The sequence below is a fragment of the Macadamia integrifolia genome, chromosome 2 (genome assembly GCF_013358625.1).
Source record: "Macadamia integrifolia cultivar HAES 741 chromosome 2, SCU_Mint_v3, whole genome shotgun sequence".
Taxonomy (NCBI): Eukaryota; Viridiplantae; Streptophyta; class Magnoliopsida; order Proteales; family Proteaceae; genus Macadamia; species Macadamia integrifolia.
Window position 1 is genome coordinate 14,090,787 of NC_056558.1, and position 11,832 is coordinate 14,102,618.

The 11,832-nt window shown below is 33.7% G+C and overlaps 2 protein-coding genes across 2 annotated transcripts; both read right to left on the reverse strand.

Annotated features, from left to right (window-relative positions):
• Positions 1 to 4,287: 4,287 nt before the first annotated feature.
• On the reverse strand, positions 4,288 to 6,037 carry LOC122063777 (polygalacturonase-like). Its single transcript, XM_042627482.1, has 4 exons — positions 5,585 to 6,037; positions 4,935 to 5,224; positions 4,603 to 4,831; positions 4,288 to 4,506 (listed from the first exon to the last, which is right to left on the reverse strand). Exons 1-4 carry the CDS (start codon positions 6,035 to 6,037, stop codon positions 4,288 to 4,290), a joined length of 1,191 nt encoding a protein of 396 aa, XP_042483416.1.
• Positions 6,038 to 10,004: 3,967 nt separating this feature from the next.
• On the reverse strand, positions 10,005 to 11,832 carry LOC122063785 (polygalacturonase-like). Its single transcript, XM_042627491.1, has 4 exons — positions 11,380 to 11,832; positions 10,644 to 10,933; positions 10,317 to 10,545; positions 10,005 to 10,223 (listed from the first exon to the last, which is right to left on the reverse strand). The coding sequence occupies exons 1-4, from the start codon at positions 11,830 to 11,832 to the stop codon at positions 10,005 to 10,007; spliced, it is 1,191 nt and encodes a 396-aa protein (XP_042483425.1).

The window sequence follows — 11,832 nt, forward strand, 5'->3', positions numbered from 1 at the left end:
TGTGAGTGGTATTGCCATTTAGAGAAGTAGTGGGTGGTACTTGATCTTTTGAACTTTATAAGATTTGAGGGCTTTCAAGGGTGGATTACTTTGGTCCATTTATATATAGAATAGGATATAGAGTTGGTTAGTGTTTGGGTTGAAACAGTTAATGATTGCATGGAAGGCTTTTGTTATTGTTGCTTACTTTCATGTTTTGGAAAAGTGAATGGGTAGTTGAATGTGAATTTTTGGAATTAAGGACTTGAAAATTAAGGATGAGTTTGACTAGAAATGAAGAATGGTTTGGATTCTTAATTAGGGTTTATTAATCCTGAAAAGGGTAAGCGATAGCATATATATTTTATTGATTTATTTATTTTTAATTTCTGCCTTCATGTTTTGGAGGGTTACCAAAGGCACCATAGTTGATTTTGCAAAGTCAGCTCTCAGGATAGAACTTTGGAAGGTTACCAAATTAAGGCACAGCCGTCAACTTGGAAAGAAAGATTGGGAGTTCCCTTCTACTTTCTGGTGTGATTCCAACTACCAAATGAAACTTTGAGTAATAAGAAACCGTTAATCACTGCGTTTTGTTACTCGTGAGTAATGAAGTCATTCTTGCATCAATAATTTAGGTTTTTTAATTTTTATCTTTTGGCTAAACCATCACTAGGTTTGGTTCCCATTTCAAGACTTTACATATCAATAAGAACCCATAGTAATTTTAAGTTACTGTCGTTTTGGTGATCTAGGAAATTTAATTTTAGTTAAATCATGAATGTTCATACATGGCTTTAGTGAGTGTGAATCAGGTTCTTGTATGAGAATGATTATAGTATGGTCTGATTCACATAGATGAAATACACTATAGGGTTTTTCCTTGGGTGAATTTTATCTGTGTGGATTAGACCTGTACGAGAACCTGATTCACTCTCGACTTTAGTTGGATTTTAGCACTTTTCATTATTTTCGATGAAAATTGAATGATTCTTATTCATTCTTAGTATGATCCTATCCATGTAATTATGGGGTCAGTATGGGCCCATTGGAGTATGGGACTAGTCTTCCACCTGAATACCCGGCTTTTGTAAAAAAGGGAAGAAAAAAAAGAAAGAAAAAAAATGGGTTTCCATTTATGGACTTTAAGCTGTTGAATTTCAGGAAAACACTGCGGGTGTTATATGTCTTTGTGGTTTTGGACCTAATTTTATAGTTGCTTTTACGCCATGTGTATGTATGGTTACAGATTCATATGATATTCTTACTGAAGCAATCAGTTCTCTTATTCAATTAGTTGATATAATAATTATACCAAGAATTGTTATTTATTTTAATATATTTTAGTTGAAATCAGAGCTTAATTTTCTCTCCTGACTTAAGAATTATTGGGTCTTTACTATATGCGTCTGGTGGGTGCATTTGGTCTCTCGACTCATCTAGTGCTGATAGGAAAATATATTGTGCGGCCTGCGTTGAAGAGGAGGAGGGATAAAGAGTTCTCCTTCATCACGGCAAAGGAGGTTCTTCCACCGTGGGTTATGGGATAGCTAGGATTTTTCTTCCCTTACAGTGAAGGAAAACATTTTTCAAGAATTATAATCCGTAGTTAATGCCGTGATGTAAGTTTATCAGGAAAAAGCTGGTGTAAGTTTATAGGGAAAATGCTGGGTATGCCGTTGGTATATTCAGATTTGTAGTTATCTCTCTACTCCTTCCCTTAGAGAGTCCCTTATGTCAAAAAAAAATTTGGCTGCTACCCAGGTTGCCCTCTGGGGTTCACAAATACCCTCCTAAGTTATAGTATTTTCTAAAATACTCTTTTAGATTCCATTTCTTTGACTGCCACAGGCCTGGGCAGCAACTAAATTTTGTCCCCTATGCCCTTCCTATCTAAACACTTTATGATTGAACTCACTAACTTGATGAAAGGTGACGATTATCTAACCTCCTCCCATATATATATATATATGTGGGTGAGTGCCAAACAAGACTTCGAATATAAGACACAGCAAGTGACCCATTTTTCTAAATTTCAAAGGTCAATTCAGTAAATTTAAAATGATGAATTTATGGACTTTGAGATGTAGAATTTCAGGAAAACTGGCATGTGGCTATTTTCTTTGTGGTTTTGGACCTAATTAATTTGCAGTTGCTTTTATGCCATTTGTATATGTATATATTTACAGATTTTGGTTCTTGTTTTGGTTTTGGTTTTGATTTCTATCTCAATTTCTCTTATTTATTTGATTTAAATCAAGAATTATTATTTTTTAATAAAAAATAAATATTTATTTAATTTAATATATTTTAATTGTAATCGGAACTCTCTCCCGACTTAAAGACTTATTGGGACTTAAGAATATGACTAGTGAGTGGGTTTGGTCTTGAGTCATCGAGTGTTGATGGTAAAATATATAAGATTTGCTCATTCTGGTGGTGCATTAGTGCCTCAATGTACATGGTACTTTAACGAGCTTTATGAATTTTATAGATTTATTTATTTATTATTTTTTATAATTCTGCAATTGAGGCATTCAATGAATGTGTATGGTTGAATTTGATTATATATAGTCTCCATGAGAATGTTGAGCAGTTTATATGATTGGCTGTGATGTATAGGGTAAAATGTTGAGTAGTTAAAAAGAGTATATAATCATGATAAGGATGTTGAGATGGAAGTGCGGTAAAACTAGGAAGATAAAATAAAGAATGATTGTATTAAAGTTGATTTGAGAATTGCCTTAATTCATATTAAGTTTTGAGAAAGTCATTTGAGGTGGCATGACTATGTTCACTAGAGACTGTTGAATGCACCGATATTTTAATAAGGAGGAATGATCTAATTTATATTGAAGAGCTAAAAGATCTAGGGGCAGACTTAAAACAACCATAGGAGAAGTAGTGAAGAATGACATGCATAATTTAGATTTTGTCTCAAGTATGACCTCAAATAGATATGATTGAATAGCTAAAATCTATGTAGCTTATCCCAATTAGGTGGATCCTACTGAATTGTTGTTGTTATGTTCTGTTCCTTTTACTATTACTCTTTTTATTTTTCAATTTCATGACTGTAATCGACCCCATTTAGTTGGGATAAGATTGAATTGTTATTATTGTAGTTTCCTTGAGAATCGATTAGCATGTTGAGGATTGAAGTTTTCTTCATCTTCCCCCCACGGGTGTCAATTGGCCAATTTGATTCCATTTTGATTGGCTGAATTAATATCAGGTTGGTAATTGGTCAAACTGGAACAAAATTATTAGGTCGAAGTTCGATTTTGTTTCCATCTACTTTGGTTAGATCTTTTATTAGATTGGCCTAATAGATTTTTTTTTTTTTTGGTTTGTTATTGGGTTGTTACTAGTTTAGTTTCAGTTTTATATATTTATTTATTTATTTTATATATAATTGAAAATTATTTTTTTAAATATTTTTTGTTTCGGTGTTTCTTACATTGGTTTGATTTTTGGATTCGGTTGGTTTGATTTGATTTTGGCTTTGGTTTCTGTCTAGTGTCAAGTGGTCATTTCTTGGGAGTTCTCACTTTGACACTAGATTGCGTGAGTTAGGTCGATGATCGGTTGCTCTGATATCATTGGAAAAACTCAACCTCATAAACTTGCTTGTAAGGTGAAGGAACCCAAGATCATATCAACACATATCAATTCCCTTTGAAAATCGACGTAGAATCAACCCTTATATAACTGATATAAGACTGAAACAAAAGAATGATAGGAAAAGGTAGAAAGGGTTCTCCTTCACCTATGGCAAAGGAGGTTCTTCCACTGTGGGTCACGGCATAGGAGTCAAAAAAGCAAGAGGAGCATTTCTATAGAAAACGGTAATAACAACCTTGATATTATAGGTTTTTCTTCTCTCACAGTTGGAAGAAAACTTTCTCTAAGAATTATAATCCGTAGTTAACGCCGCGTTGTTAGTTTATTGGGATGGTAATCATTATATTAGTTTGAAATCTCGAAAAAGGGTAGTTGGACTCTTTTATTAATTTATTAAAGAATATGGTCTGATGCCAAATAAGACTTCCATTATAAGAAACCTTGATATTTGCCTCTTGTGTTTCTTTGGTTACTCATAATCTGATTCAACCAAAAATTTAAATTATTTTTAGAAATCAAAACAAGAATTTCTATATAATATGGAATAAATGGACGTTAATTATGATATATAACATCTCTTAAGAATGGAGAAATAATTTTATAAAAAGATAAAAAGAATATATTATCTTCTTCTTCTTCTTTTTTTAATCATGGATGTATACAATTTATAAGAATTAATAATCGCTATAGACAACTTTTTGGGGAGACTACGCCAGAAGCAGTTCCATGTACATTCTTGCAGAAGGATTGTGCAGTTTGATCATTGTAAGTGAGCTTTATATCTTCCAAACCAATCCCTTTACATGGTGAGGTTGAACTACAGTTGAAGAACATTGCGACTTGCGTCGCCGACGTCCCGACGATATTTGTGTATGTAACTCCACTTATTTGTATACCAGAATTCTGAAAAATATATAAACATATCATGTAAGTACTGATCACCCCAATTAGATGGAAAAAGTTTTTTTTTTTTTAATAATTATTTTCTAATTTTATTACCTTATGAGGACAATCTGTGTTGTGAGGGCAATAATTTTGATCAATAACAATTGGGTTTTGGACATTTTTCATCACAACTTGCTTAAAAGCCACTCCTTTCACAAATCCATTACTAGGCCTTCCCCAAGCTTTGATCCTTACCCCATTTTGAGTTCCATTGAACACTACACTCTTCACCACCACATTTTGCACTATTTCTTCTTCTTCTCCCGACCCTAAACTCCCAATGCTGCAGCATTAATAAACAAAAACAAATAGTTATAAGATAAGTAAAAATTAATAATAATTATCCATCATTGATTAATTAAGACTATAGTACTACAGTTCCTTACCTTATGCCATGTCCAGGACCACATGTAATACGTTGTATAGTCATATTTTGTGTGCCTGGTCCAATCGAAATGCAATCATCACCGGTTCTTATACTTGCATTGAATATGCGTACCTTATTTGAATTTTGAACATGTATACCATCTGTATTTGGACTATCTCCCGGGGCATTGATGCTCACTCCTTGTATTGCTACATTTTGGGATGAATATAAGACGATGTGGAATAGCTTTGCATTCGTCGATCCCACATTCTGCACTAGTATGTTTTTCGAGCTATAGAACGAAAGTGACTACAAAAACAAAACCTAAATTATTATGTTCAATATATAATGCACAAATTTCTTTGTATGACTTCTAAAAAAAAAAAAATTGTACGACAAACTTTTTTCATTTAGTTCCTATTTGTTTTGTTGTAAAATTTTATCTGCAACTGATTTTTTTTACAAAATTGACTCAATGTAATTTTTTGAAGGTTTTTTCTTGCATTTATGGCAAACCCAATGTATAAAAAAAAAAAAAAAATCACCTTTTACAGCAAAATATTTATTTTCTACCATATTATATGGGATACAAATAAATAGAGCACCTACATAAATACTTAATAAATTACGAGAATATAACATATGGTAACATATATATATTATACATACCGCTGCACCGGTAGGACAGTCATTATTTCCAGCAGCTTTGCATTCCCACAAGCTGGTGCCTTGGCCATCAAGATACCCTCTTCCAGTGATGGACACTCCATCCACACCATAGAACATAATCCAATTTTCGGAACTTTCCATCTTCTTGTAGTCAGGAGCAACAAGGATTCCATCCATGAGAAATGTGATCTTCGAGTTGTTGCATGGTCCTTGGAACTCAATTGGACTAAGTAAGAACCTGCCCTTATGCGGTATATGTATCGTCGATGCCTCTGATGATTTGCAAGCAGCTGCCCAAGCTGATGAAAATGCCTTGTTCACATCTGTTTTGCCATCCCCTTTAGCTCCAAAATCAGTGATGACATTGAGATCAATAGCATTTGTTAATGATAATAAGAAGAGGAAAGTGATTAAGAGAGATAGAAGGAGAGTTGAGGAAATGAGACTACCCATTGTAGATAGAGCTTGTTTATGAGATTTGAGTAGACTTTGGAAATAAGGACTTAAAGGGTTTGTTTGGTTTGGTTTGGTTTGTGAAAGTTGAGGTCCATTTTATAGAATGGGAGTTAAGTGTACTTTCAAGGTGACTAGAAATGGAAGCAAAACAGCGCTGGGTAGATAAGAGTGATAGTCTGTTGCCAGTGTTATATTCCATGTATTGGAACTTTGGAAGGGTTTCCTAAGGCACCGCCGTTAACTTCAAAAAGGGTTTCCGAGTATAAGTTTCATTTCATAGCTTCATGCCAAACAAGTCTTTAAATGTAAGCAATGCCGTAATCATGCACCTGTGTCTTGTAAGGTTTCAATAAAAGAATGTCTTGCCACAATCTCCTCCTCAAAAATTTTAATTAATAAAAAGATGATAATTCCCATTGAACGGCTGAACACTTGCGAGTTGCGGCCGCCCATTGAGCTTGTATCTCAATTCTCAATGGGCTACCAGCTATAGGTCTGGCGTAAGATGCAGGAGGTCATATGTTCGAACTTCTATTTGTTACTTTGTCCCAACTGACACCCCCAACTCCCCCTTGCCTCTGGCCTGCTCTATAGGCTTTAGATGATGATTAAGTAATAAAAAAAAAAAGGGAAAAAAAGTGTAGATCAATTTAGAGGCTTTATGGGTGGTGGGGGTCTCTTAGATTAATGGTGTTAAATGGTTTGATTTTGATGTAAATGGTTTGATACAAGATTTTTGAGGTAAAATCAAAACTTAATATAAACGGTTATAAATGGTATTCTTTTATTCTGTAATTTTTTATCCATACAATTTTTTTTATCTTTAAAATTTTTAGTAAAATGGATGTAAATTTTAACATCGAATTGAATTGTTATTGTTATATATATATATATATATATAAATATTTAATAGTTGTTTAATATAAACTTAAATTTTTTTACTAAAATATAAGTAAACAATGACTTAAAATTTACTAGATATATATTAATCGGTTTACTTAAACGAGTTATCAAAGGTTTCAATTTTAAAACTAAAATTGAATTATTTATTAAATGATTTTACGATTTCGATGTAAAAAGTTCGATTCGATTTCAATAAATAATTTCGAATTCAAATTCACATTCTTATCTCAAAGTCAAATTTGCTCTTGCAAATCTGTTGACTTTGTTTCCTGAATTTGATGTTACAAATCAAAATTAGGGAAGAGATTTTTTTGGGTCGAATATTAAGGGAAGAGACTTCAATCTGGTTTAAAAGCAAGCTTTAGATACGGCTGTTAGCTTAAGGGACCAGACTTTGACTTTCAAGGTTTTCTGTTTCTTTTGTGTACATATAAAATTAAGAAGACAGCTTTGTAAACAAAATCTATGTCATTTTTGTCATCCAAATTCGAAAAAATGAATTTGGACATTGGACATTGAATCTACTCGATAATTGGTAAGTTATAAGCTACCTTATATATAATGGATGGTACATTACCATATACTTAAAAATTCAAACAATTGAAGTAAAATTTAAGGGAAAAAGATTTCTGTCTAATGTCTTCGCCAAGACATAGAGAGGACAAAATGATATCCCTCCCACTCCATGAAATGTGAAAATCCTAGGCTTTTTAATGCTCTCACACACATTGTTATTGGTCCCCCACATTGGTGTAGTGATCAGAACGATCCCCTGCTCAAAATTTAACTACCATATTTAGTATATTTTTGATTTAATTATATAATTATATTTACGAAACTTTCTATTTTAATTCATCTTGATGTAATTTGAACTCCTACAATATGATTGGTTACTTTGATGAGCTTTTTAAAATTATATATATATATATATATATATATGAGCTTTTAAATATATATATATATATATATATATATTGTCATTTAAATTCTGCAATTGAGGCATTTTATGAGTTTATTGAATTTGGCTATCCAAATAGTCTTCTCAAGAATCGATTACTTGTTGAGAAAAAAGAAAGAGAGAGAGAGAGAGAGAGAGAGAGAGAGAGAGAGAGAGAGTTCCTCAAGTTTTAATTTGGTGGTTAGCATTATCATTTTTTTCGGACATTTCCTATGAAGGGTACATGGTCACTTAGGATGGCAGTCCAAAGGCAGTCAAGTGGTGTCCCTACTTAAGAAAGGCCAGCAGCCAGGGGGAGAGGGAACCCGAATTCGAGATATGCCATGGCAATAGCTGCTTCAACAAGTAGCCCTTAATCAACTGCCTGTTTTTTTGGGGGTGGGGGGGAGGGGAGGGGAGGTAAAAAAGACCCTTAACCAACTGCTAGCGCAGTTGTTGAGATTAGCATTATCATTTGATTTTAGTAATTTCATGCACCTCTCTTAAGTAGGGGTGTCAATTGGTCTATCAATCCGGTTTTGGTTGGCTGAATTGACATCAAGCTGCTACTTGGTTAAGCTGAAACAAAACCATTAATTCCGTCTTTTCTTAGGATGGCTTAATGGATTCTTATTGATTGATTGTTGTTTGATTTCAGTTTTTCATATATGATTGAAGGGCAAGAGAACCCTAACTACTTGTATGGCCACTACGCTAGCGCACACAGGCTAATGGGAGGCCATGTAGAGGGCATTTGGGCACTTGGGGTAAGGGTGTTAATCAATTTGATTTCGGAATAGATGGTTTGATTTGATTCGGTGCAATTTTTTAGGTAAAATCAAAACCAAATCATTTAATAAACGGTTTGGGTTTAAATGATGGTTTTATATGGTTTTCTTATGTTTTCTAATTTTTTATCCAAACAATTTCTTTACTTTTAATTTTTTTTTGTGAAATGGATGTAAATTCATTGAATTGAATTGTTTATTGTCATGTGATTTCTTTTAATAGTTGTTTAATGTAAACTTTTTTTTTTTAATTGAAATATATGTATACTTATAATTGAATGACTAAAACTTACTATATATAAGTTAATCAGTTTAATGGTTTACAAACGGTTTAAACTTTAAAACCAAAACCGAATTACAATTTTAATTTTAAAACTAAAACCAAACCATTTAATAAACGGTTTCACGATTTCAATGTAAACGGTTCGATTTCGATAAATGATTTCGATTTTAAATTCACATCTTTAACTGGGGGTGACAGCGTGGTCTTTTCGTGTCCGCCTATGTTTGGGATTTGAGACATATAAACAGGCATGGTTCTTTTCTTCATATTTTTTTTTATATGTAAACCAATCACCAGAAAAATTAATACCTCTTTTACATATTTATAAGAGAACAAAACCTCAACAATCCTAACTATCTAACCCCAATTAATCATATGATTGAGATTAAAGAAAGTAAAATCCTAATACTATTTGGGCCATGGGAAAAAAGAACACTGCCACGCTGCGTAGCATACACTAGTGCCTCTCTGCGTTTGTTGCTCTCCCTTTTCAAGGAATGATATATTTCCGGACAAGAGAGATAGACACAGAGAGACAATGATGTACGTTACACAGCCAGATAGGGAACTCAACCCATATTCTCATATTTTAAAATTTTAAAATCCTGCACCCAAGCCAATTACAAATAAATTAGTAATAAAAAATCAAAATAAATATAAGTATGTGATTTATTCATTTCATCAGATTAACCACATCATCCTTCCACGTGGCATGCCTAGGTGCTTACTCCATAGCTCTTGTCAATCCATCCTTCCCAAAAGCAATTCAAAATAGCGAGGGGAGAGGGAGGAGAGGAAAGAATATATTATAAGAAAGTTATATATGGTCCGATGCCAAACAAGACTTCCAAGATAAGAAAACGGCGTTAACGCTTATTTGCCTCTTGTGTTTCTCTGGTCAACCTGAAATCTAACTTCTTTTTAGAAACAGCAACCAGAATTTCTATAAAGTATTTCTTAAGAATGGAGGAAGAATTTTTATAAAGAAATTAATTACAAAAAATATATTATCATTTGTTGACCATGAATACAATTTATAAGAATTAATAATCCCTATAGACAACTTCTTGGGGAAACTACACCAGAAGAGGTTCCATGTACATTCTTGCAAAAGGATTGTGCAGTTTGAGCATTGTAAGTGAGATTTATATTTTGCAAACCAATCCCTTTACATGGTGAGGTTGCACTACAATTGAATAACATTGCGATTTGCGTCGCCGACGTCCCGACTATGTTAGTGTATGTAACTCCACTTATTTGTATCCCAGAATTCTGCAAAATATATAGACATATCATGTAAGTGCTTATCAACCAAATTAGTTTTAAGCTCAATTGATTTGAGATAAGTGTTTATATATTTATTACCTGATTAGGGCAACCTGTGTTGTGAGGGCAATAGTTTTGATCAATAACAATTGGGTTTTGGACATTTTTCATCACTACTTGCTTAAAAACCACTCCTTTCACAAATCCATTACTGGGCCTTCCCCAAGCTTTGATCCTTACCCCATTTTGAGTTCCATTGAGCACTACACTCTTCACCACCACATTTTGTACTGTTTCTTCTTCTTCTCCCCACCCCAAACTCCCAATGCTGCAGCATTAACACAAACAAATAGTTATTATAAGATTAAGTAAGAATTAATAATGATCCATCATTAATTTATTAGGACTAGTATTATAGTTCCTCACCTTATACCATGTCCAGGACCACATGCAATACGTTGTATTGTCATATTTTCTGTGCCTGGTCCAATCGAAATGCAATCGTCACCAGTTTTTATACTCGCATTGAATACACGTACATTTTTTGAGATTTGAACATGTATACCATCTGTGTTTGGACTATCTCCTGGGGCATTGATGGTCACTCCTTGTATTGCTACGTTTTGGGATGAATACACGACAATGTGGAAGAGCTTTGCGTTCATCGACCTCACATTTTGGACTAGTATGTCTTTGGAACTATAGAATGCAAGTGACTACAAAAACAAAAACCCAAACAACCCTATAATTATTATGTTCAATGCTCAACAATTGTTGCATATGCATATTATGAATTGATTTCTTAGTAGCACAAGCTTGTTCAATTAGTCCTGTTTGTTTATCTTAAGTTTTTTTAATGTCAAAAGACTAAAACCAACATGAAAAAAACATTCCTATTTTAGAGAAAAAAAAATTCTTTTCTTTTTTTTTGTATATACAATATATAAAGTGGTGACCTCCCCACATGGTGATTCAAATACTATCCATTGGGATCTGACACAAGTCACACCCTCCTCTCACCACATGGGGAGGGGGTGTAATTCCCAATGGATGGTGAATTCTCATGTTGGGAGGGTAACTCTGTCTCTCCATGTGGGTAGCTGATTCGAACCCTTTAATTAATGAACATATAACATATAATGATATATTTATATATACTTACTGTTGCACCGGTAGGACAATTATTATTTGCAGTAGCTTTGCATGCCCACAAGCTAGTGCCTTGGCCATCAAGATATCCTCTTCCTATTATGGACACACCATCCACACCATAGAACATAATCCAATTTTCGGAACTTTCCATCTTCTTGTAGTCAGGAGCAACAAGGATTCCATCAATGAGAAATGTGATCTTAGAGTTATTACATGGTCCTTGGAACTCAATTGGACTAAGTAAGAACCTGCCCTTTCGTGGTACATGTATCGTCGACGCCTCTGCTGATTTGCAAGCAGCTGCCCAAGCTGATGAAAAAGCCTTGTTCACATCTGTTTTGCCATCCCCTTTAGCTCCAAAATCAGTGATGACATTGATATCAATAGCATTTGTTAATGATAATAAGAAGAGGAAAGTGATTAAGAGAGATAGAAGGAGAGTTGAGGAAATGAGACTAGCCAT

What these genes read in the sequence shown, in the direction of transcription:
- LOC122063777 (XM_042627482.1), bottom strand. Translation starts at nt 6,037, where the DNA reads ATGGGTAGTCTCATTTCCTCAACTCTCCTTCTATCTCTCTTAATCACT. An exon ending in ACTGTCCTACCGGTGCAGCG is followed by an intron (nt 5,225 to 5,584) that starts GTATGTATAATA and finishes TTGTTTTTGTAG; the next exon opens with TCACTTTCGTTCTATAGCTC. An exon ending in ACACAGATTGTCCTCATAAG is followed by an intron (nt 4,507 to 4,602) that starts GTAATAAAATTA and finishes TATATTTTTCAG; the next exon opens with AATTCTGGTATACAAATAAG.
- LOC122063785 (XM_042627491.1), bottom strand. Translation starts at nt 11,832, where the DNA reads ATGGCTAGTCTCATTTCCTCAACTCTCCTTCTATCTCTCTTAATCACT. An exon ending in ATTGTCCTACCGGTGCAACA is followed by an intron (nt 10,934 to 11,379) that starts GTAAGTATATAT and finishes TTGTTTTTGTAG; the next exon opens with TCACTTGCATTCTATAGTTC. An exon ending in GGTCCTGGACATGGTATAAG is followed by an intron (nt 10,546 to 10,643) that starts GTGAGGAACTAT and finishes TTAATGCTGCAG; the next exon opens with CATTGGGAGTTTGGGGTGGG.